Source organism: Pogoniulus pusillus, chromosome 14 (genome assembly GCF_015220805.1).
Source record: "Pogoniulus pusillus isolate bPogPus1 chromosome 14, bPogPus1.pri, whole genome shotgun sequence".
Lineage (NCBI taxonomy): Eukaryota > Metazoa > Chordata > Aves > Piciformes > Lybiidae > Pogoniulus > Pogoniulus pusillus.
The window spans coordinates 18,154,776-18,181,126 of NC_087277.1; the positions used below are offsets into that span (position 1 = coordinate 18,154,776).

At 40.4% G+C, this 26,351-nt stretch overlaps 1 protein-coding gene across 2 annotated transcripts in view; it reads right to left on the reverse strand.

Moving 5' to 3' along the window:
* Nucleotides 1-26,351, reverse strand: part of TSNARE1 (t-SNARE domain containing 1) — a 477,462-nt gene that overhangs the window by 141,787 nt on the left and 309,324 nt on the right. For both annotated transcript variants that reach the window (XM_064154390.1, XM_064154391.1), the window contains one exon: nt 24,051-24,133. In XM_064154390.1, the coding sequence (XP_064010460.1) occupies nt 24,051-24,133 (83 nt within the window). The remainder of the gene's footprint in view (nt 1-24,050; nt 24,134-26,351) is intronic.

Genomic DNA, 26,351 nt, shown 5'->3' on the forward strand with positions numbered 1-26,351 from the left:
CATGTGCCATATATTTCCTGAAGGTGATGCACAAACACATCCCAAAGGGAGAACATGGCAGTATACCTAACATACTTATAGATATACATATAGGTATTGCTCCTATAACATCAAAACTGCTCACAAGTCTCCTCACAACCTTTTTTGGGGTGGAGGTGGGGGGAAATGGGTATATTTATCATTAGGAAGTAGCCCTAATCTGTGTCAAAAAACTTTTGCAGTAGAATAATGGCATTTATGGTCAATTATTCTTGGAGCTACAAAGATACTGGTGAATGCATTACTGCAGATACACTCATATCAAAACAAACAACACACATAGTAGCACTAATCACTTGAGAAACCACTAAGTACAGAAAGTATGGTTCTGTCTGTGAAATACATTTAATCAATGAAATGTTGTAACAACTTATTCCTCCACCTATTTGCCTATCTTCAAGCAAGTACAACCATATATTACTAACAGATCTTTTCCAGTGAAGATGTGTCTCATGTCACTAAGGTCAAAAAGACTGTAATGCATAAGTTGTTTCAATTACATCTCCAAAACTTAACACAGTTACTAATTTGTTTTCCCTTATTTACCATTTCACAGCAAACGTCTCTGGCCTCTGTAGATGACATTACAAATTGAAGCAAATCATGGAAATAGGACAGCACCAATGCTTACAAGGGAAAGTACCTATGAACAAAAGAGTATCTTTACATTTTTTTCACTTGGAAGTTGTTACATAAACATTTTTCTGCCACGGTGTCAAATCCTGTGTCAAGAATTTTAAGCAGTCAGAGGACACCATCTTTTGCCAGTATCCTAACTTGCTTGGTGGGAGTTTGGCAACTGAGACTGCTAAATACAGTATCTCAGTGGTCATCAGGAAAACTCAGTATTCACCAGCTCTGCTATTCCAAGTGGCTGTGAAGAAAAGCTTGGTATCTGGTCATGTACAGGTTCAGCATGAGATACACATAGCCAACCTAGACATCCTCAGCTCTCTTTATAGTCAGAAAGAGGAAACAGGCTTTTTTTTTCAAGATAGCCATTCATCTAATAAATTTTAGGTATCTGCTGTAGGATAAGATGAATTTGCAGAGCTTTGTAGCAGAAATATTGAGTGGTTTGAAAGATGTATGAATGGAAATCTCTGTGATTGAAAGCACTAAAACAAACACTACAGGAAGGATTACAGAAGTGACACATGTTGATAACCAAGGACATAATGGAAAATAGCTATAGTGATACAGACCAGTGAATGTGTCTTTACACCAAAAAAGTGCCTGAACATTACCTCGTAGAGGAAAATCAGGCACAGCAAGGACTTGAGGTAATGCTGTTTGTCCTGTCCTACAAGAGTCATCCTGGCCATGCTACTTGATGTACACATCTTGATGACTATGGGATTATGATTACATAAATTATGATATGTGGGTGAGTAAAATCTGAGACAGCCAATATGCATGAGAATGTGTCACAGAGATCAATTTTGTTTCAAATAAATATCAATTCCACGTTTTGTTGCACTGATTTCCATCAAATTGTGCTGCAAATGTGCTTGTTTCTGTCTCTTGATGTAAAAAGAAGAATAGGTAACTGCTTCGGATGCAGACATCTACCTGACTATGTCTGCTTTTGACTAGTTTAATCCCGTAAGGAAATAGATGAAAGAATCATAAAGTTGTTTTAGTTGGGAGAGACCTTTAAGCTCATCAAGTCCAATTGTTAACCTAGTACTGCCATGTCACCACTAAACCATGGCCCTCAGCACCACATCTCCATGTCTTTTCAGTCCCTCTGGGCATGGTGACTTACCACTGCCCTGGGAAGCCTGTTCCAGTGCCTGACAGTACTTCCACTGAAGAAGTTTTTCCAAATCATAGAATCACTTCAGCCAGAAAAGACCTTTATGATCATTGAGTCCAACCATTCATCATTAACACTATGAAGTCTGCCAATAAAACATGTCCCTAAGAATACATCTACAGATCTTTTAAATCCCTCTGGGATGGTGATGTCTCCACTTCCCTGGATATCCTGGTCTAGGGCTTGACAAGCCTTTCTGTGAAGAAACTTCTCATAATGTCCAACCCACATCTACACTGGTGCAACTTCAGGCTGTTTCCCCTTTCCTATCACTTCTTACTTCAGAGAAAAGAACAACTCCTGCTCAGCTCTAACCTCCTTTCAGAGATTTGTAGACCATGAGGTCTCCTCTCATCCTCCTTTTCTCCAGATGGTGAGGGACTTCTTAAGATGTCAAGAAGTAATAGGACTGGGGAGAATGGAGCAGAATTAGAAGTGGGTAGATTTGGATTGGATGTTAGGAAAAAAGTTCTTCACCATAAAGGTGGTGAGACTCTGGAATAGGTTGCCCAGGGAGGTGGTGGAAGCCCCAGCCCTGGAAGGTTTTAAGGCCAGGCTGGACGGAGCTCTGAACAACCTGGTCTAGTGTGAGGTTGGAACTGGGTGATCTTTCCAGCCCTGACAGTTCTGTGATTCAGTTCTGTAAAAAATCTTAGCTCCCTCAGTTGCTCTTCACAAGACTTGTGCTCTAGACCCTTTACCAGCTTCACTGTTCTTCTCTGGACATGCTCCAGCACCTCAGTGTCCTTCTCGTAGTGCAGGGCTCAAAACTGAATGCAGAACTCAGGGTGCTACATATGTAATTTTCAGGATGGTGTGATAGGAAGATAGAAAATGGCATACAATACATTTGCATTGTACTTGGAATGATCTCTTTTTCCATTACACATTTTGCAATAGCTCAACCATTCCCTTTCCACTCTATCCTTATAATTACTGTGTGAAAGACCATAGTGGTTTAAATTTTTATTCAAGGTAATTTTCCTTATTTTCCATTAATGTCAGCATATAATGGAAGCATCCAAAGACTCTATGTGAGACCAGAGAGACAAAGGCACATAGATTTCAAGAGACTTGACAGAAAACCAGCCCATTGCTTTTAAAGGGGAAAAAAAAATCAATTACTGAATTTACAGTTCTCAGAAGCACAGTAAGATGGTGCATAATGCCACCAAAGTAGATATTTATAAAAATCTGATCAACTGGGTGACATTTGCAAGAGCACTGCCTTCAGGGGACTTCTGAGTTGTTAAGGCTCATTGTAGCCTTTAATGAAATACAGTTCCTCATAATTTAATCTGATGCACCCAAAAATTAAAGGTGTAAGCACTTTGGGGGTGGTGTGGTTGTTGCTAATCACAATAGGTGAAGCCCTGCTTTCACTGGCCTGAAGACATAGCTGAAGTCAGCACTTTGTCCAACTTTGCAATGGAGAAGTTGGAGCTAAGTTTCTTACAATGAAATGGTAACTTAAACCTTCTTCTCTTTCTTCTGTCACTCTCCTCCAAAAAACTACACATTACCAACAGAGGTAAAAAAGGAGCAAAACAAAGTAAATGAAGAAAGTATCTTTGCTACTTGGATTTATTCCAGATTGAAAACAGGAAGCCTGAGACCAATGAAACTTGTGGGAAAGGACCTGAGAGTGCTGGTGGACAACAAGTTCACCATGAGCTGGTAATGTACCCTTGTGGCCAAGATGGTCTCCTGGAATGCATGAAGAAGGGTGTCATCAGTAGATCAAGAGAAGTTCTTCCCCAGTTCAAGACAGACAGGGAACTACAGGAGAGAGTCCAATGGAGGATGACTGGGATTATTAGGGGACTGGAACATCTCTCTTACAAGAAGAGGCTGACAGAACCTGAGGCTCTTTAACCTGGAAAAGAGAAGACTGAGAGGAGATCTTCCCAATACAAATAAATGAGTGAAGGGTGGAGGTCATGAGGATGGGGCTGAACTTCTCTCACTGGTGGCCAAGGGTCACCAGATACAAACTAGAAGACAGGAAGATTCATTTGAGGTGATGGAGAATTTTAGGGTGATGGAGCTCTGGAACAGGCTTCCCAGAGAGGTTACGGAGCCTTCTCTGGAGACTTTCAAAACCCACCCTAATGTGTTCCTGTGCAAGCTGACCTAGGTCACCCTGCTTTATTGGAGGACTGGACTGGATTATCTCCAGAGGTCCTTTCCAATCCCTACCATTCTACAATTCCATGAATAATATACCTTCACTGCAGCTCTAAATAGAACTACAGAAACCATTTGTAGTTTCTTGGTCACTAGGTCTGGACACAACTGCAAACATCTCTTCAAGAAGCCTGCCTTTTCTGGACTATTGTTTGTTGGAAGGTGAGCACAGCTGGAAATAGTCAGACTTTGTTTTTTAGATATGAATGTAAATGCAAATAAGCATAAGCAGATACAAAAATGAAATTTCTGCAATGAAATAAAGGAACTGCAGCATAAAAGAGAAAAGAGCAATTGTTTTAATCCTATTAAGGACCTGATTAATGTAATTAAAGAAACATATTTCAATTAGGCTTTGTTTCAAGCTGCTTTACTCAAAGGCATTTCTCCCTGTGGTACCAGCCTTTAGCAGACTAGAAATGACATCAAGTTTCTCACTGGTAGTACAATCTTTCTGTCCCACTTAATCCAGCAGGAATTAGGTTCTTTCATGATCTTCATAACAGGCCTGTCAAGTTAAATATGGGATTTCAAGGAGAAGCATCTTGACTATCATACTGCCATCCTTGAACTCTCCTCTTTCTCCTCTTTTTTTTTTTTTAACAGAGGTAAATATCTGTAAAACTTCACTAAAGAAAGAATGAAAAATTATTATTACAAATGTGAGGAAAAGGTGATAAAATGCTATCAAGGAAGTTCCTTCTTCCTAAGTGCTTCAAGAAGACACATTTTGTCATTGATTCACCATGCTCATTCCTCAGTTTGAAGATTTGAGAGTAAAAGAACAAAGGGAAGGCAGCTTTTCACCCTGAAAAAGCCATTTTCTGTTTGTCTGGGGAAAAAAAAAAACAAAATAAGGTAAAGAAAGGAAGAGTGAGCAATAAGGCTGTGTACAAATTCAGCCCCAGAGTTCACAAACCTGGGAATTAAATAAATTTAAATGAACCACTGATGTGTTCTGATGGAGAACGATATGAAAGAGAAAAAAATAAAAGCAAAGAAACAGGAGTGAGCCTCAACGGATGGTTGGCTTCTTGTCAAGGGCAGCATCTGCTGCCATGCAAGCAGAACAAGAATTACAAGGGCTATCTCACACTCGGTGCTTCTGGGTACTGGATACTCACCAGCTGAGGTCATGAAGATATCTTTTCCACAGAATGTGCTCTAGTCATGGATGTGTACACATGGATCTCACTGGATTTTCATGCATTTATCCAGAAAAGATAATTTCATAAAATAATATATTTGTTCATTTAAGGCAATCTCAAAGTGTTGACAGCTAAGCAAGAGGAGAAGTCTGCTCAAATAAAGAAAGAGTTACTAGAGTTAGTCATCTTCCCCTTCTCTATCCTGGAGATGATAGGGACCTGTAAAGCTTTTAAGAAAACAACACTTGACTTTGAACCACAATGGCAATGCAAGAAATAAGACATAACTTCAACCTGATCCACTTTGGTATGTTTCTGCTTACTGCAGCAGGGTTGGGTTAGATGGCCTTTAAAGGTCCTTTCCAAGCCAGTGCATTCTCTGATTCTACATTAATTCAATACTGGTGTCATGCAGTGATTCTAGACTTGGGGAAGTTTGTCTACCATACTGCTTTAATCTGCCAACATCAATGCATCAGTAAGTCATCCAGTTTCACATGGTGCATGTGGTGGGACATGTCACAATGCTTTTTTTTCTGCGTCTGCTGCCTTCATACAAAACTGACATGATGGACTACATTCTTTCTGCTGCTTTCTTTTTAAGCACTAAAGAGTCACATATTGGCTTTGTATGTAGAGTTTGGAGGGGACCACCTGTAGTTATAAAAAAGGTTTCTCCAACAAGATCCATTGCAGATGGAAAGATCAGCCAGAGACTGGAAGAAAATATGGCCTAGGGAGACAGTTTAATTGCCTATAAATACAGAGCAAAAAACAAACCAAAACAAACCAAAACCCCCAAAAAACAAAAGCAAAATAGGCCAGTGAAAAAAGAGACATTTATTTCATTAGTTAGTGAAGTAAAACCAACAGACTAACATCATGGTAGGGAATATTTAATGATTCACAAAAAATACTCTCAAAAAGCCATTCAAGCAATTGATTGGGCTGCCAGAAAGGAATGAAAAATAATTTTCACAAGGAGTATATAAAATCCCCACCTTTTTCTATGAAACATGGAGAACATAAAATCAAACTGGCTAAAAGGAAGAGAGAATGATGTCAACTAATGTACTTGGGTATAAATCATTCCCAGTTCGAGGTGACCTCAAGCTTTCACAGATGTTGATGGAATGGGTGATGGGCTTTGCAAACACAGTCCTCCTCAGCTAGCTGCAGAATAAACAGAGCATACCTGCACATTTATGATATGTGACTACTGCCTTCAGCCTTCTCAGAACTGAAGTATATAAGGTGGCTCAGTACGCCAAATCAGACTGAGCTCAGCTGCAGCAGGATGTAACTTAATTGCAAACAAATGTACTTAGTGTGTTGGCAGACTTAATGAACCCACAGTGAGCTATGTGTCAGAGAAGTTAAGATGCTGATTTGGGTTCTTGTGGTGAAGCACTTCTACATGCTGTTGTCTGTCACACAGTTGCAGTCAAAGCTACTCAGATTTCTCAGGCTGTAATCAGGTTGTTTTCTGATGCTACTCTAGCCCCACCACACCCCTCCCCATCTTTCACCTTTAGGTGAAAGGTTAAACCATGTAAGAGGCTGCTGATGTCAAGGGATTTGTGGCTGTCTTGGCTCTCAGTGGGATGAATCCAGGATGAGTCAGAACTGATACTTCAAGGTTTTATTTGCCCTTCCTTTCCTATGTAGAAATAAGAGAGGAATTGACATGACTGCAGCATGTATTTGAAAATCCTTATCTACAATGTCCATATAATGTGAAACGAGGAACCCAAGGGAAAGGAAGAATTGCTACATTATTAAAACAGTAGGCGAGAAGGCAGAGGATCAGAGAGGATAGAATCAAAGACATGTCTTCCTTTCCACCTTCTTCTGAGTCCTCCTTCTGCTCTTGAGCAGATAGATCTGAAATCATCTGGCTGTTGCCTTCTGGAATTATTATGAGGAAAGGCTGCTAACTCCTTATGAGGTCTTTAGGCATTGGAAATAGAAGGCAGACCAGGAAAACAAACAAACAAACAAAAAACCAAAACCAAACAAAAAAAAAAAAAAGAAAAAAAAACAAACAGGGGAGAGGCAAAGTTTTGCCTTAGAAGTTAATGCTTGTTTCTCACTGAAAAGCCATCTGTGGATATCTCCATGGTGGCCAATAAACAAAGAATGTACACCAGAATTTTGTGATCTGAGAACAGTCTTTCAACAACCTCTTTCCATTGTCAGTCCTAATTAGCTCTGGGCACTTACATGCAAAGGAGACCAGAGTAAAGCAGTAAAATGATCCCCACACTGCCTGTCACTGAAAGCAATGCTGCTGAAGAAGACTGAGGATACACGCTGTAGAAGTAATCAAATTCCTGGTAGCTGCTCGGTGTATATGGCAATAGTTATTGATGCAGCTGGCTGCTGTGCAACACAACATGCCATAGCCAGCAGGTACTGCTGGCATTTCACTACACCTTTGTTTAGTAAGACAACAGTTTGAGGTTAAGAAAGCAGAATACATCCCTCACTTGGTCAAGAAGCAGCATTGTCAGTGTGGGACATACTCTGCTCTTTTTACACCAGCTGTTTCTGATCCAATTCCAAGACGACTCATAACAGCACCAAGAGCAGGACCTGACTTTGTGGCTCTTTTGTTGTGTGCCAAAAAGTGCTCCAAGTAATTAAGAAGAACTGTAAAAAAGTAAAATAGACTTTGCCTCTCACATCCTTCTGATGCTTTCTATTGCTCTGTAGTCTTGTTTCTAACTGCACCAATCAATCTGCTGCCTGGTCTTGGGCATGCTGCTCTCATTTTCAAATCCTTGGACTTTCAGGTCTGACTTTATTGCATGCTGGTGAACCTTTGCTATGTTTAAACCTTCTCTATGTGCAATCCTCAGAATTTAATGTCCTCCCTGCCAACACAATTTGGCTTTGCACAGTCAGTACCTATATTCAGCATTCTTTTTCTCTCTAAAATGGATTCCCAGGTAGGTACAGAAATATGTCATCCCTCCCCTCTTCTCTCCTCCAGCATATGTTTTCCTAAAAACTGTGAACTCCAGTTGCCCTTTATAGGGGCTTACAGCCAATTAATAGTCATTGCCTTTATGACAACAGTGGAAAAGATTTATCTCCATGTGTTATTTGGAATTAGCCTCTACCGGAGCCTTAGGGTCCAAGTAGTGCTTCAGTCACCTCTTCGTGCAGACTCTATTATCTCTTTTAGCACTGAAAAAAACCTCACTACTGTCTTATCAAAACAAGAATTCCTTTAGAGCCTTGAAAAAGTAACATCAGAAGTAAAACAGCTATGCAATATCCTCGCTGATCACACTGAAACTATTTCAAAATCTATGGGTAAAAAAATGTTCCTTCTATTTATACATACATCCCAAAAAGCAAATGAGAAAAGTAAAACTGCACTGAATCAAACAAGACCCCCAAGGAACACACAAAGTCCATCTCTCACTGGACCAACAAGAATAAAATTTAGGTATCTTGTGAGTGACAGTACAACTGCCAGAGCTGGTGAGCTACACTGATAGAATTGCATCCCTGTGAACATTGGGCTCAGCTTTTTAAAAACAATCATTCTGAGTGCTGATGAAATTTGTGCACCCTTAGGACAAGTTTTATTTCATTAGAGACACTTAAGCTGTCAGGTAGCTGCAAGCACAAGCTGGTCTCCTGGGAAGGACAAGTCAGGAGACAAAATGACAGCAAGGTGAGCTGGGGCAGCACCATCAGCAACAGCACTTAAGCAAGAGAAAAGTAGGTCTAGTGACAGCAATCTGGGTCAGCCAAAGGGTCAGTGACCTCTGGATACGCCTGTAGAAATAATGCAGGTCCAAGGCCAAGCCAGAGAGTAGGGACAGGTTCAACACAGAATATCACCAGGCAGAGTAGAGGTGCAGCATAACACAGGAAGGGACCAAGAGCAAGAGACTGAGTTTCATTGTATCTCCCAAACAAAGCAGTGCTTCTGCCAGAGAGGCATCTCACAACACTTTCTCACAGCAGTGTAATCCAAGAATAGAGAGTAATGTATATCAGAGCTGGTCTAAATAACGCTCATCCAAACCCCTGGAGGAAGGAAAAGACAGGCAGAGAATACACTCAGCTGCCTGCATGTACTTTGGCACAAAGCAGCTACTTCTATACTCACAACTCAAAGAGGGATGAGGCATAGGCTCAAATTCTGGATGTCCATCACCCATGAGTGTTTTTTGATGCAGTTTTGTCCTATTCTCCCAAAGAATGATCCAGGTCACTGGTAGCACATTCCTAATGGATAGTTTGGATGCTGTCACCTTTCCTCATGGGAGGTGTCCCTGCCCATGGCAGGGAGGCTGGACTAGATGACCTTTAAAGGTCACTTCCAACCCAAACTATTATATGAATTTATGATTCTATAATTTACCCATGGAGACATGACCAGACCTTGGATCCAGAAGGCAGCACCAGCCTTCTTTTATTGAGTGGTATAGATGCATTCCCTTCTCAATTCCACTAGCACATTAATTTTCCCTCTTCCTATAAATCCTCCTTACTTCCAGCCCTAGTACTAACCAAGCATAATCCAGCACCTTGTTAAAGTGAAATATGATGATTATCTGTTACTCTTGAAGGAGAGAGCAATGACAACCTAACTCTCACATACTTCACCTTCAACACCTGCATGGCTCAACTATCTCATCTAAAGGACTACCAAGGACAAACATTGTAATTCTATTGACTCCTCTTTTGTGGAAATAGCTTGAAGAACAAAGAGTGACTGCAAACCAAGTCCAGGAGACCTGAAAGCCAGGTGGAAAATATTTGGATAAAGCAACATGCCTTATGGGATTTGCACCCATCAGCCACTCTAACCAAAGCTGACAGAAAATGCTGAGTCTCATCACATCTGTCAAATTAAATCAGCTATTTTGGTCCCTAAACAAGGTGCCTAAAAAAATGATTGTTTTGTTGTTGTTGGTCGTGTTGCTGTTGTGTTGGGCTTGTTTGAGGGCAAGAAGAGGAAGAGGAGGAGAGGATGGGAATGAAAATCAAAAAAACTACCCATGGTTGTAACATTTTCTGATTAGATAATGATGGTTTGTGACACAATATGAACATGTCCTGTTTACATTGCACCTTCCAGTGTGATCTGACAGGCAACAGTAAAAGCAATTATACAGACACCACTCCTGAAATATGTTCCACTAGATACTGCTACAGATATCCAGTACTGAAGACTCTAAAATCTCCCCAGAAAGTGTTTCAATCTCCTTATCATTAGACAGCTTTTCTTAATATCTACCCTGACTCCTTCCTGCTGCAGTTTAAGTCCATTACTCCTTGTTCTTCCCATCTGTAATAAAAAAGCAGTGATTATTCTTTTCCTCTTTGCAGCAGACTTTTATGTACCAAGAGACTGTTATCTCCACCTCCATCTTCTCCTTTTTAGCTTAACAAACTCGTTTTGTAATCTCTTCTCTTCAGTCAGGCTTGCAAGATTGCTCCTGCTGCTTTTCTGTGAACTCTCAGTAACTGGCCCATGTCTCAAAATAAGTGACCAAGACCAGACAGCAGATAAAATTGTCCTCCTTTAATGTGATGAAGGCTCACACTAAAACCATGCTGAAGAATTATTTTTGAAAGAATCTAATCATATGGTTTCAACCCAGGTGTCACCTATCACTGAAGGACTTAGACTCAATAATGTGACATAATAAACTGCCCTGCAATAGGATCTGTCCACCAATGTGTGGCTCATAATGCAGCTACCGAAACCCAAGCATCTGGATATGAAATACCCTGTGACATCCAAAATCCACATGGACCTGAGTAATAAAGCACAGACCATGTCTGAGACCCACAGTCAATGGAAGTCTGTGGCACCACTGATCCCATTTTTGGGTTGACATATACATGAATCACAATACTCCTGATATCTCTAGTGGATTTGTAGAGTGCCCAGTGATGCATTTCTAATGGATATACCATGATTTGTGCTTGGGATTGCGCTGACCCAGATGCAGGACTTTACACTTGACCTTGTTGAATTTCATGAGGTTGGCCTGGGCCCACCTCCCCAGCCTGCCCAGGTTCCTCTGGATGGCATCCCTGCCCTCTAGCAAGTTTACTGTGCCACACAGCTTGATGTCATCTGCAAACTTGCTGAGGGTGCACTCAATTCCTCTGTCTATATCCCTGACAAAGATGTTAAACAGTCCTTGTGCCTGAAATGAAAGCAACTAGAAGGAACTTCATTCTACTACACTTTTTTTCTACTTGAAGGTTTCTTACACCTTTCTCTGAAGTATTTGTGTTCAGACCTGTTCTACTGAACTTGAGATGTCTAATTCAGGAGCTCAGAATAGGAAGCCTACACTCTCTCCAAAAGCAGCAGAGAGAAACAAGCACCTCCAGACAATGGTTCAACCCATGTAACATCAAAGAGACAGAATGCTTTGGAAACATGGGACATAAAAATAAAGTCAGGAGGCACCATTTGCTCTGTGTCTTCTGAGTCTTGGGGATATATGTATTGTGATCTTTCACAGTAATAAGTAGGGAGGAAAACAACAAGGTACATCCAGTTATATGAATACATGGCATTCACATTCCTTTTAGGTCAAAGGAAATGGAACATAAAGAAAAATGCGATCATGGCATTCTTTCATTATATTGATGATAGCTGAAATCACCTGTTATTAAATCCCTATACTCTGAAATACTCAATTATATATCCTTTAGATTTTAAAGACACAACTGGGGAGACAGCCAGGGAAAGCTTGGAAGCTATGAGCAGAATTTTTCTATGTTTAGAGAAAAAATAAATTTACCTGCATGTTCATGAATTCTCCCCAGTACCATTAAATCAGCAAATATGACCTGCACAGTGGGTAGAGCTCTATTCTACTTCCATTAATGGCAATGAGAAGTGTGCCTTTGAAAGTCTGAAGTTACAGATTATTTCCTTCTCTTTAAACTCTTGGAAAAAAAAAATGTTTCAGGAAAAGACTAATATCCACTGGGACAGACTCTAAAGAGTGAAGATAAATGCGAAAACAGCTTATTTTACTTTTTTATATGTTTCAGATCTATGTAAGAAAAATGTCTTCCACAGTAAAAAGAACTGATGCAAGAGCTGCTTCCCATGAATGGACAGCATTGATGCCTATAAAGAAAGGATGATACATTGTTACTCACTAGGGAAAAAGAAAAAGCAAGCTCTCGAAAACATACACAAGATGAACTCACAAAAATGGAGGTACTGCAGTATTTATTATGAAATAAAAAGCAGCATGAAATTTTGACCTCTTGTATGAACCGGTTAAGGTTTGTTGGAGTTTTTTTGTTGTTTTGTTTTGGTTTTGGTTTTTTTTCCACAAGAGTCATCTTAAAAAAAATATAAAGTTGTTGTTTATGAAGATGTTTCCTAGTCTTCTAAAATCTTTCTAAAGAAGTCCTTGATTCCAGTCTGCTCCTCAGTCTCCCCAGTGCCTGTCCAGGAAGACATCTGGACAGCAGTAGTGTAGACTTGCACCAAAACCGCCTCCCTATGAGAGGGCCAGGAATTCACTAGCTAGCCACTCAGGTGTCTGCTCAGGGGCATCACACTATTCACTTGCCTTTTCTGTTCCACTGAGTCCTCCAGGCTAAGCTTCTTTAGGACCAAGAAGAGTTCTGATGTTAGTATTGGGAGGGTAGGAAAGTGCTCATTTTGGACATGGATGTCTAGCACTTCCTCCTCGAACTTGGAGGCATCACACTTTGGTCAATGGGTAGTTTGGCATGACCTCCTTTCAAAGATCAAGTTTGTGAGAGGAAGAGAGGAGGAAGACAAAATTAGTTTGTCCTGTCTCTTGCTCCTAACACATCCATCTCAGCTGGTACAGACATCACAGCTGTCTTCAAATAATTTGTGTGCTACAAGGCAATTTCTTCTCCTTGCCCACAGACGGAGATCTCAGTATCAGAATATGAATCCCCCACATTTTATCAACGTAACAAGAAGTTCCTGGCAGTAGAGCACTCAAGGAGCAGTGTTTTCCTTGCTACTGTAACTACGAACAGCATTTGGGAGTTCTGTTTTCCCTTGGGCTTTTTGTGGATACAAATGTCTCTTGGTATTTTATACCATGCACTAGAGAGCTTTGTCTTTGGAGGCCTGCTTCACTTGACAGGCTGCAGGGATAAAATGCTGGAGCTTAAAAACTTCCTGTCTGTATATAAGCCTCTTTGCTTTATAGGACATTCTGTAATACAACAGGAATTGTACATAGAAGCTGGACTGTGGACTGTCACTATTAGACTAATATTGCATTGGACAGCTGTCTAACTCCTTTCAAGAGAACTTTACCAAGAATTACCATCTCACCTTCTTTATGGCCTTCACTTGAATGTTATTGCATAGAAGGGATGATTGGGACTGTTCTGGGTCTTCACCTGAGCAAGTTCCAAAATTGCAGTTGGGGCATCATTCTAAGTGTCCACATCCCTACTACCACCTACTACCACCATAGCCAGCAGGACTTCAGACTCTTTAGTAGACTCTTCCTGTCCACTCAAATCACTCCTCAATCTGCATCTTCACAGTACTGTCCCCAACAAACAATTTTTTTCCATCAGCTTTTCATTGGAAGAGAAACTGGGGGCAAACTCTGCCAGTGCTCTACCACCTTCATTGTGAAAAATTTCTTCTTTATGCATCTAGTCTGAATCTTCTGCCTTTTAGTTTAAAGCCATCATCCTTGTCATGTTGCAACAGGCTTTGCCAAAAAGGATTGTCCCCATCTTTCTTACAGGCCATTTTAAGTACTGAAAGGCCACAATAAGGTGACCCTAGAACCTTCTCCTCTCCCAGCTGACAACTCAAACCTCCTCAACTTTTCTTTGTAGGAGAGGTGTTCCAGCTTTCCAGTCATTTTTGTCGCCTTCTCTGGACTCTCTGCAACAGTTTCACATCGTCTTGGGCTGGGGACAGTGAGGTCTGGCCAGAAGCGGAGTGGAGCAGAGTTAACAGTATCATTTTTCTCAGCCTCCTGAGCATGCTCCTTTTGATGCACCCCAGGATATGGTTGGCTTCTGGGCTGTGAGCGTGTATTGCTATGCCTATCTTCTCATAAACCATTTCTTTAGTAGAACTGTAGGATCTACTCAGACTGTCACTAGGAAAAAGATGAGCTGATAAACTGATGCTTATGAGGATGAAGTCAAATCTCAAGGCACAGATATCAGAACACAAATCCTCCACGACACTGCTATGGCATCCTCACTGACACTAATTACCAAAGCTTGATGAAGTGCCACCTCAGGAACGGTGGCACTGTTTGGAAGGTGTCCCTGTGCCAGAATGGAGTCACTCAGGAAGCAAATGAAAAAAACATTGCTGCCTGCATGTGAAGATTTTCAGCAGAAGTAGCCAGGGTGAGCACTGACCAAGTCTGACCACTTTGCAGCTTGATGAGATGTGACAAGCTCACAGCCCAGTGTTATATCACTTCAGGCTATGCAGCTGGGACTCAAAATGGAATGCTTAGTTTCTGCTCCGGGTTTTCCTCAAATCCAGGGTAAGTATTCATCTCCAGTGGTGATATTCCTCACTTCCTGGAATTCCTATCCCATTAAGAGGCAAGTTTAATACAAACCCTCAAATCTTTGGCCTTTGGGCAATGCAGTTGAATATATGTGGTGCTACTGGGCACAAGTATGACTCTAAGTGTGGTTTTCCACTCAGTAATCAAGGATTTCCATTCATTCCTCTATTAAATGAGGCCATTCAGAGAAATTTAACTCATTAGTTTATGCTCCTGTCAAAGAGGAAAAATTGCTTTTAAATCTGTGACCCTAAGAAATGAAATTGTACCCTGGAAAGAGACTTTATTAAACAAATTAAGTAGAAAAAAAAAAGTATGTAATTTCCTTCTGCCATCTCTGAACTGTAACAGATCAGACTCATGCAGCTTTCACATACAGAATTATTGAGATATTGAATCCAGACAACCATGCATAACATAACCAATATCCCTAAATTTTGACTTGAAACCATCTCACTACAGCACACCACCAAGGTGAACAATTAGTAAATACTACAGTTCACTCATCTTCTCACCAGCCAAAGCAGCTTCAATAGCTGATCACCTCACCACTAAATTCACTTCCAATCCTTCCATTATATCATTCCCTTCTCCACTCTTGTCCTTTCTATCTCTTCCTTGAGTGATCTGTACTTAAAGTAAGCTCTCAATAGATAACTTTCATTTTTTTCTTTCAAAAATCCTATTTGGCATGGTTTATAATAAAATAAAGATTAAGCTACCACTTGACTGAGTCAGCTTTTTCTGATGGTTCATATTAAGAGACATCCACTTGTGATTACAAATAGACTGAAAGGTTTTATATTCCCATGAAAAAGCACCCAAATGCATGACATATAAAAACTCTAAAGAAACTATTTCCTAATAAATATTTGATCACACAGACCCATTATTTACACGAGAAAAATATAGGCTTAAATAAATGTTATGGCTCAGCCCTCACCGAGGTTAAGTTGCTGCATTCATGCAGCACATTCATCACTTGGACTGCCACTGACTTGAACACCATTTCCTATGGTAAGCAGCTGTTTTTTAAATAGGTTGCATTAAAATACAGTAAAAACCCATGCACAATCAGAAGTTGCTTCAAAATAAAGCACTCTTAAATCTGAAAACTCAGTTTGTCTTTCATAGGGAGACAGTGGAGTAAGGAAAAAGGAAGAATGAGTTTTATCCTAGCCCACCTGCTGCTGCCTATTTATTGAGGGAAAAATAAAATAAAGGGAAAAACTGGTTTGTTTTTTTTGAAAGTACAGCCTTGCTTGCTGGCCATAGCACACTTCTAAGACAAAAGGAGCCTCCAAGAAGGGGCAGGTATACATCAAGATGTTGTTTCAAGGCTCTGTACCAATACAAAGCAGGTGTGGACACATCTGGCAGGCAATACAGGCAAACATCCCTATGAGGTAGGTCCTGAGTGAATGGGCAAATAAATTAGAAGGATCATTATTAGGGAATGGATGGTTTAAGGCAGCAGTCTTGCTGGCAGCCATGCAGCAACAGAAGAGGACTGGGAGATTGGGATTTAGAGTGAAAATGAAAGGATCTGGCTTAATAGGAGGGGGAGGAGGTGGAAGGAAAACAAGTGCTATGGTGAAGAAACTGCTTTGAAGTTGAAGAAATGAGTTCTGAGCAGGAAGCCCAGGCAGAGGTTTCTGAACTGAGCCAGTGTGAGTGTGATGCTGCAGCCTGAGAAAATAAAAGTAGAAAGAGACTGCAAATTGGTTGTTTTTTTGAGAGGTTCAGGCAATCTGAGGAGGACTTCTTTTACTAACTGAAGAACACGGCACGGAATCATGAGGACTCTGGATGGTGGCAAAGTTTCCTTGTGCTGTTGAAGAGGATTAAGGCTCAGTCATGTAATTACAGTCACTTCAGTAATGGCTTTTGCTTGGAGTCCTTACAGAGCTCAGAGTTCCTATTGCAGCTTTAATTCAGCTCCCATCCCTTTCACAGGCACAAACTGCCAGAAGAAAAAATAGCTTTATAATCTACCAAACAAAAGTTCCAAGCACTAATTACTTGAAAGAGAAGCAAACTCAGCCATGCTCACACTGGAGGCAGACACAGCTAAGACACAGCAAAACAAGGTTGATTGTATACACTGCATCTTATCGTTAGCAGCAGATTGTCATTACCTCTCAGTCACAAATCTACCTTATGCACATCTAGCCTCTTCTTGTCCTAGGAGACTGTGATGGTTCAGGTGTTACTCGCTCCCCCACACTTTAGAAATCACCTAGACTAGACTCAGCCAGCTTTGGAAATTGAATAAAGCTTTATATTTACAGCTTAGCAGAATATACAAGCAGATATTTAACTCTCTCTCTCTATATATACAGAAATATACAAGGTAAAAGGTAATACAGAAACACAACAGCCCTCCCAGAAACCTGAGTCCCCAGGAGAGGCTCTCAACCGCCCTTCCACCTTCTCCCACCCCTCTCTACCTTACCCCAGACACTGCCTTGTGCACAAGGAAGAATTGAGGGTCAGACAGGGGGGTTAGGAAGCAAGTGGATTAATCAGAGAGACGGAAGATGAAGTTAGAGAGATGCAGCCCAGAGCCTGGACAGAGAGCAACTCCCCTGTCTATGTTTATATTCTTGTTCTTATACATCTCAGCAAGCCTATGAGTGAAGGAGACATCACCACTGTTTCTCTTTCACAGCCTGTAATCTAGTTCTTCTCACCAAAACATTCTACCTAGCTTCAAACTAGCACAGAGATTAAATAGCTACAAAGATATGTTTGCATGAAAATATTCCTACCATGTTGGCCCACTGCATAATGGGTGGCTGCTGCAGGAGGCATCAGGGTGCAATCTCATGGTATTGTGGTGGTAACTGACTGCAAAATGTGGGTTCAAAACTTTTAACTTCAAAATTATTTAATGACAGCATAAGTCAAGACCTTAGGGCATACCCATCGGGAAAAGAAGACAATCTTCAATATCAAGTAGCAAGTGCTTTAAGAGGTTCACATGGTATGAAATTTGAAATATTTAGAGAAGGTTGTTTTTGAAACTCAAATTTTATTTGTTTTTTTTAAATGAGTTACTTGTGCAAAAGTTGCAACAAGTCTTTTATTGGCGGTCCTGAGACAATTAGATCTCTCTGCAAATGTCATAGATTTATGAGACTTTTGTTTTCTTAAACCTCCAGCCTTCAAAGTGGCCTTCATTGTATCCCTGGAAGCCAGGCCCAGGAATTGCTTCTTTACAAGGAAAAAAACGTTCATTGTTCTTACACTACACAAGTGGGTCACTGAACTGGTTCTTGCCTTTGTAATGACAGTGAATCCAAATTAGCTTGACTTCCACAAAGGATACAGGGAAGGAAAACAACCAGCATTAATCAGAGCAACACAAGCAGCTCTTCCAAAACAAATTAGCTTCAACAGTCAGCACACAGAGTCCTTCAGTCAGTGTGGCCAAGCTGAACTTAGGCCAAAACTTGCCATCAAAAAGAGTAACTGGTTTAATAGATACCCGTGGAGTTTCTTTTTCTTCCTCTCAATACATCTGCAGGCAGCTAATAACAAACTGAGTGATCTCATCACAGGCAGACCACCTAAGCTAATCTCAAAGGCAGGTGTCTATCAGGTGTCTAAATCTCCTCTTTTTTTTCTCATAAATCATGACGTGATAGGCACAGGATTCGTTTTCCCTTATTTGTGATGTTATTGCTATCATCTGTGCTTTATAGACAAAGGAGACAATACACATGTCCAGAAAGACCTGTCATCAGACTTGTGTCAGACATCCAGGAGATGAGACAAGAAGACATGGAAGCAGCTCCTCCTGATTGGTATAAAGGGAGTCCAGACACTTAACTCAAACATACATTTCTCCACCAAACACACTCATATTTATTCCAATAAATCCTCATCTTCCAGAAAGCAAACTGACCCATGTAGAATTGATGTTTTAAGACAAGTGGGATGAATAACTCTTTATAGGAACATGGACAGTGACATTTCAGGAGACAAATCTGGGTCATTGGTATTAAATGGCAAGGGTCCTCATATCTGTTTTAGGTCCAAAAGGTATCAGAACCTTACAGTAAAGAAAGGCACTTTAGGAAGTCTGCTGTAAGAGATTATTTTTTCTAGCTTCTCTCTGCCAGATTTATTTGCCACTCAGTCATTTTTTAAAGTTGAATTTTCTAGTGATAAGTGTGACAACAAAGTAAACCAGTCAAGCTTTGTAACCAAGAGGTGTTTCATATGGAAAAAGTCTTTGTTCCTCTACTTCTGGTATCAATATCCAAACTTTGTACTTTAATCTGCATTTTGGCTCTGCACGTTCCTACACATGATGCAGTGGCTCAGCATAATTGTTACCTGTAGTAAAAATAAGTTGAAGGACATCTATTCTGTAATGATATGTGGTGGTTTGGCCCTGGCTGGGGGCCAAATGCCCACTAAAGCATCTCTATCACTCCCCTTCTTAGATGGATAGGCGAGAAGGGAAAACACAACAAAAGGCCCATAGGAAGATAGAAGCAATTTTAATAATGCAAAGCAAAAGCAAAGACTATGCATGGAAGCAAAAGCAAACTGAGATGTTATTCTCTGCTTCCCATCAGCAGGGCTCTAACACGCATAGCAGCTGCTCTGGAGGACTTTACGCCATGCATGAATATCCCCACACTTCCTCCCTTTGCTTAGTTTATGTATCTGAGTTGACATCATATGGCATGGAATATGCCCTTGGTCAGTTTGGGTCAGCTGGCCCAGCTGTGTCCCCTCCCAAGATCTTGCCCACCCCTCAGCATACTCTTGGGACAGGAAAATGTTGGAAAAGCACACCTTTGGTGCTTGGTTCAGCAACAGTCAAAACACTGTTGTGTTATCAACACCTAGCTACAGCACTGCAAAACACTGCACTAGAAGAATGTTCAGGGGAGAATTAACTCCAGCTCAGCCAAACCCAATACATGATAATAACTTAGAATGAGAGGGGAAAAAAATCTGGTAATAATTAAAAAAAAACAACACAAAACTCAACCCAGTATCTTTCCAAAGCTCTGACAGTTCCTACCAAACCTCTTCTGCCTCTGGGATTTAATACATGTTTTGCTGATGATTAATTATAAGTTCATCTACCAAATCCTCTATTGCAGCACAGATATTTCAAGTAGCTCTCAGCCAATATAAATCAAGCAATGCTGAAATCAGAAGATCTACCATGATCACAATGGTAGGGAGAAAACAAATGGAAGTAAAGTGAACATGACTTAAAATAAACTCTTCCTGTATCATGCACAGGTATAATGGGTGTTGGTTCTCTATATGGTCCACAGATTCTCTGTAATATTTGGCCATCATAAAGTCTTTAGTGAATTTGCTTGGTGAAGCAGGGAGGAGTTACTGGCAAGGTATGACATCTACTCTAAGAGGAAGTAGAAACAGTAATGAGTCTACCAATTATGGTATCCAGCATGGACTTGGAGACTTCCTGTGGCATTTAAGATCAAGAGAAAAAGGATCAATTAAGAACATCTACTTTCTGGAGCTCACTCATAACAATGAAGTCCAAGCCTTTCACTGAGAGAAGCTGCTTCACATCAGATGGAGACACACAAGGGTTGGAATGTCATGTCTTACCCCTCTGTAGTGGCCAGCAAAGAGTTACGCCTATCTCCTGATGTACATACTCATTGAAAAGGAAGATGTGCAGGCCCATGAGAAGACAGGGAACAGAGAGGAGGGAAGCAGAATCATGTACACAACCACCTGCTGCTCCCTTCCCTGGGGATAAGAGCAGAGGCTGGTTGTGGACTGCACTGAACCACTCCATGGCCTTGTCCAGCCTGAAAACTGGTCACCACTACCTTACTTAGCATATAATCCCCTTATATGCTCCTCATTATTGTTTTATAGTTTGGTGGGAAGGAAAACTGTAGAATCCTAGAATCATTAAGCTTGGAAAAGGCCTCTGTGATCATTGAGTCTAACCATCAACCCAACACTACCATGTGCACTAAAACACGTCCTGAAGTCTACCACCTCCTTGGGCAGCCTGTTCCAATGCCTGACCACTTTCAGTAAAGAAAATGTTTCTAATATCCAAGCTAAATCTCTCATGGCACAACTTGAAAACATTTCTTCTATTTCTATCACTTCATACCTGGGAGAAGAGACCAATGCCCACCTCACTACAGTCTCCCTCCAGGTAGGTTTTTTTTTTTTTGTGGGTGACTAAAGAGTTAAGATGAGGAACATGAGAATTCATGCAAAGGAATAAAATACTACTGTAAACACAAACATCTCAAGATAATGGTGCACCTTACAACATTTAAAATACAGACAAAAGAGTTCAGCAGGAAGATATTTCCATTTGTTTAAACATATCTATCATTTCAGGGAATCTAAATACCTTATTTTGTACTAGTTAAATAAAACCTATTTACTGATGCTTTGTTATGTTAATGTACAGGTTGGGGCTGGTGCTCTGAGTTGTATTGTCGAAGTGACTGCACTGCATTTCATGCAAAAGTTACGACAGAAATCCCTTCATTAAGGTCTGCTGTAGGTCTTAAGATGGAATATTTCTGTGATGTTGACATTTCTGATTTCTCAATTTATGTATACATTTGTCAATATAAAACAATACATACATACACACACACATATTTAAACACATACTTCCATATAAATAGGAACAGGACAATCACACTGTACTAGAGGTTGTAGCTAACAGACAAATTATTAATTAATTAGAAGTTTAACAAAAGAAGGAAAACTACACAGTAAGATGTAAAAAACTGTTTGTGCTGAGCAGACAGAATAGTACCAAGGGAATTTAAAGTGTATAAAACTACGGCAGCCTCCACAAAAGAATTTCACCCACAAAGTAATCTGGTTGATCATTCTCCCAGATTCATCTTAGATGTTTCTACAGCAATCAAACCCACACATACAACATGGAAGGCCAGAATCATAGAATCATTTAGGTTAAAAGAGAACTAAGATCATATGAACTAAGAGTATGTGAAGTATGCTATGTGGAGGTGTGGGTGTGTATGCAAGACCTGTGAGACAATCAGAATGAGTGAGAATGTGTCACTGAGATCAGTTTTGTTTCAAATAAATATCACTTCGATGTTTTGTTGCACCAATTTCCACCAAATCATGCTGCAAATGTGCCTATTTCTGTCCCGTGATTTAAAAATAATAGATAACTGTTCAGAGGGAGAATACCTACCTGAATATGTTTGCTTTTGGTGCTTTTTGGAGTGTGTCCAGAGAAGGGCCACGAGGATGATCAGAAGGATGGAGCACCCCTCCTATCAGGACAGACTGAAAGAGTTGGGGCTGCTCAGTCTAGAGAAGAGGAGGCTCCCAGGTGACCTTATTGTGGCATTCCAGTATCTGAAGGGGGCCTACAAAAAAGCTGGGGAGGGACTTTTTGGGATATCAGGTAGTGACAGGACTGGGGAGAATGGAGCAAAGCTGGAGGTGGGGAGATTCTGACTGGATATGAGGAGAAAGTTGTTCAGCATGAGAGTGATGAGAGCCTGTAATGGGTTGCCCAGGGAGGTGTTTGAAGCCTCATCCCTGGAGATGTTTAAGGCCAGGATGGATGAGGCTCTGGCCAGCCTGATCTAGGGTAGAGTGTCCTTGCCCATGGCAGGGGGTTTGGAACTAGATGATCCTTGTGGTCCCTTCCAACCCTGACTGATTCTAAGATTCTATGACATAAGGCCAGCAATCAGTCACAGAAACTTCATCTCATTTTATGTCCGCATCTCAGAGAACCTCATGAAAGAAGTGGAAGAGAGCAAGCTGGGATTGCGCACTTTTGTCTACTGATCCTTACACAGTCATGTACAGAATAGTGATTTGTCCTCTTCAGAAGATCTGGATTAGACATTTTCCTTGGGATCAGAACTTTTTAAGTGATATTTGGTCTCTATAGGCTTGTTTTAAGGGCAAGGGAGACTGAAGTGTTTTCCCATAAACACCATTCACTACAAATCTATCAGCTTAGCAATGGTTGACTGACTATGTCTTTATCTTGATCAAAATACTTGAGGAACAAAGAACCTCCCTAACCGGGCAGGCTATTTCAGCGGCTCCTGCCAGCTGAAGAAAGCAGATCCTTTATGCTATGCTGAGTTTATTTTCTGCCTGACTACTCTTTGACTTCAGCCAAAATTATCATTAACTCATTTGCAGCTTTGTGATCAGCTCTACTGTCAAGTAATACATTTATTTGAGTCTCATTTAGGAAATTTACTACTACTTCATGTAGTAAAAATGCAACAGGCTATTTTCAAAGCAAGTGCAGGGTTACAAGCAGGGTGACACACACTGCACTGGATGTATCTGCCTTTAAAACCAAGATGTACCTGATCACCAAACCTAGTTTTGGCAGTATCAAGTTCTACAAAGGTTTCTCATATTACCCACAATTAGCAAAGTCGATTTCACCAGAAAATGAGTTGTAGATAATTATAAAGTCACAGTACTTCTTTTCAGTGGAGTAAAATGCCTGTGGCCCTTATTCCTTCTGTTTGTACCAGACCCTCGGAATTTGCTGTGTCCAAGAACCAAGAAGGAGGCACTATGTACTCAGCTACATATTGTCACAGCAAGATTCCAGATATATGACACTCAGTGCTTCAGCAAACCGCTTTATGATTGAGGGAAAAAGCAAAACAAAAGCTTTTGTTCTGTCAATCCAATGCAAGAAATTACACATTTTCTTTGTTCACTTCCCTTTCCCTCTTTCCTCCCTAGAAAGCACTAACTATAACCATTGAAGAGTTCTTTCTGGTCAAGCTATTTTCTAAAGGATTTATGTTTGTGTGTGTGTATTTTATTCTTGCTCCAATGAAGGAAAAAAAACAACAACCAATAACAAACCAACAAAACTAAACCACCTTCAAATTGCCTTTAAAAAGTGCTGAACACCATTCCCACAGCCATTATTCACCAACAATATCATGTCATTTGACACTTCAGTTGTTTCTGTAAAGCACTGCTGCCTGATTACAGGGAATCGCTCCAATAAGAAACACATATCTTAAATGATACACTTTTTATGATGTCTTTCTAAGAACAACAGTAGCTAATTGTTGAGTTTCCTACTGGGAAATGTTTCTTTAATATGCAGATCTCTTGATGACTCCTCTAATGTAAATTTTCGATGCTACAAGTAATTTAATCATAAACATAAGAAAAAAAGTTTATCTTTCTTAGAGTTTGCTTTATCATCTTTCCAGGTGTCACCAAGAATTCTGTTTATTTTAAACACTCTTACTGAAAGTAGCTGTGTGGGTTTTTTTTAGACCTACTTACCTGGTGCTGACTGGCTTTTGCCAACTGCTCATTGGCTGATTCTACATTAGAAGATGCATTCTCAATGTTGGCTTCAATACTATCTGTAAAATAAGAAAACAGAGATAATTTCAGGGTACAAACCTAAGATAAAGACTTTTCAGCAACAACAATTTACTCATGATCATAACAAGATGAGCATCTTGTTTGCAAGCTGTAGTACCACAAGGTAGTAGAATCATGTCCCAAACTGTCACAGGTTGCCCAGAGAGGTGGCAGAAACCCCGTCTCTCTGGAAACATTCCAAGTCAGGTGGGACAGGGCTCTGAGCAGCCTGATCTAGTTGACCATGTTCACTGCAGTGGGGTTGGACTACAACCCAAAAGAGATGTGATTCTAGGATTCTATGATATTGAGGGTGACCTACAAAGCTGTAATTGGTCATTCTACATAATTTATAGGAGTACCAGTAGAGAGATGTTTGGTATCTTGTGGTTAATTTGACAAATAGATGAAAAGTGGTAGAGCTACGACTAGATTGGCTCTATATTTGCATGTTAAGACAGTGCTGCATAATTTGGAAGCACATGACACAATGTAATTTCCATCACTTTGCATATGGAAATATTAGGGCACAAGGCAGAGAAACCAAGAGTTAATATGTCATTAGCACAAACAAGATACATCAGCCAAAATAACTTGTCACTCACCCAAGGTGACAAATCCTTGGTTGCCTAGCTGTTGAAAAGTATTCATGTCAATGTGTAAACATGACCAAATGATGCATATTAACTAGATTGATTTTGTCTAAAACAAAAGTTTTATGCATCCTCTGGAAGTCCATAAAAGACAGCCACTGAAGGCACCACTAGTCTCCATCAACTGAAATTCAGATCCTGACCACTCAAAGCTACATCATGGATAGCTTTCCTACAATCCAGCTGTGTCACATGTTAGCATGGGGAGAAGAGAAGAAAAAAATCAGATGAAAAGCTGAACCAAAATTAAGAATATATCCTACTGGGACACCTGTTAATTTTAGAAGCACAAAGTTTGACTATGATTTGGGGTTACAGCTTCACATAGGAAAACACCTCCATGCTTTAAGCTACATTCTGATGAGATTTGGAAAGGTTTTTGAGAAGATTTGGCAGATTTGGGAGATTTGGAGGTCTGTGTGCTAGACAGTGACAACTTCCTAATCACAGTAACAGAACTTGATCATGTATTTGATGTTCCCCATGATCTTTGTGAAATTCTTCACTATTCAATGCTTCTTAAGGGCTGATTGTGCTCAGAAAATTAACCTTTTGGGTATCAAAGACTTACAAAGGACAAGTTTATAAAATGCATCTTACTGAAACAAGAGTAATGTGTCTGTGCTTCTCTTGGGGCAGGGAGAAATTACAGAAGCTTCTGCAGGTGGCCCTCCAGAGGAACCCAGAACTTTCTGCTGCCTGCACAGGGGCCCAAGGAGGTTTGCTTTTGTTACATAAAGCTACACGTGCTGATCACCCTCATAGTAATACACGGAATGGACTAATCATATGTTACGTCCTGTGTCTTGTAAACATCATCAGTGTTTTTTCCCAGCACAGGCTTTCACAAGTAGAATGGATGTGTGGTGCATGTCCAATATGAGCTGATGTGATGTTACAAGAGGAGGCTGGCACTGTTTCTGCTCATTTATTTTCCTAATGGGGCAATACCAGTCTTGGAATAAACAAATCTCTCATTAAAAACAATTTTGAAGTAACTTGTAATCCTGAGACACATGGGAAAAAATAAAACAAGCAAAAAACCCCATTGAAACACTTCTAAATGTCTATAAAAGCAAGGCAAGGCATAAATATGTAATGCAATTTAACTAGAAATTTCTGCTGATTAACACAGGAAAGTAAGGGAAGGAAAGAGAATTTGGGTCAAATTGAAAGGAAGTAAGTAATAAGTCAATGAAGTTAGTCAGTGAAGAATGTGTCACTCACAGCTATTTCAGCACATCTATGCTGAATGTGAGTGGTGGTTCACAGCTTCATCTTGTTCACCTTCAGGCTTCTTGCCAAGGTACCTTGCTTGTGGATGAAGAGGCAATAATTTTCTGAGGGATGGTGGGATCCTAGGTAGACTGAAAAAACCCTGCTGCCTTTTCCTTTCTCCTTGTTTTTAGTACAAAGACACAGTGACTTCCCAGTGAGGGGACATAAGCCAGCCCTGGGTCTGGGATTTTTCAAAAAGTCTGAATCCCACCACAGTTTTCTGTCTTCAGTCTGTGATGACAAATTTATTGTACAGTTTGAAAACAAACAAAAACCTTAAGGTGAT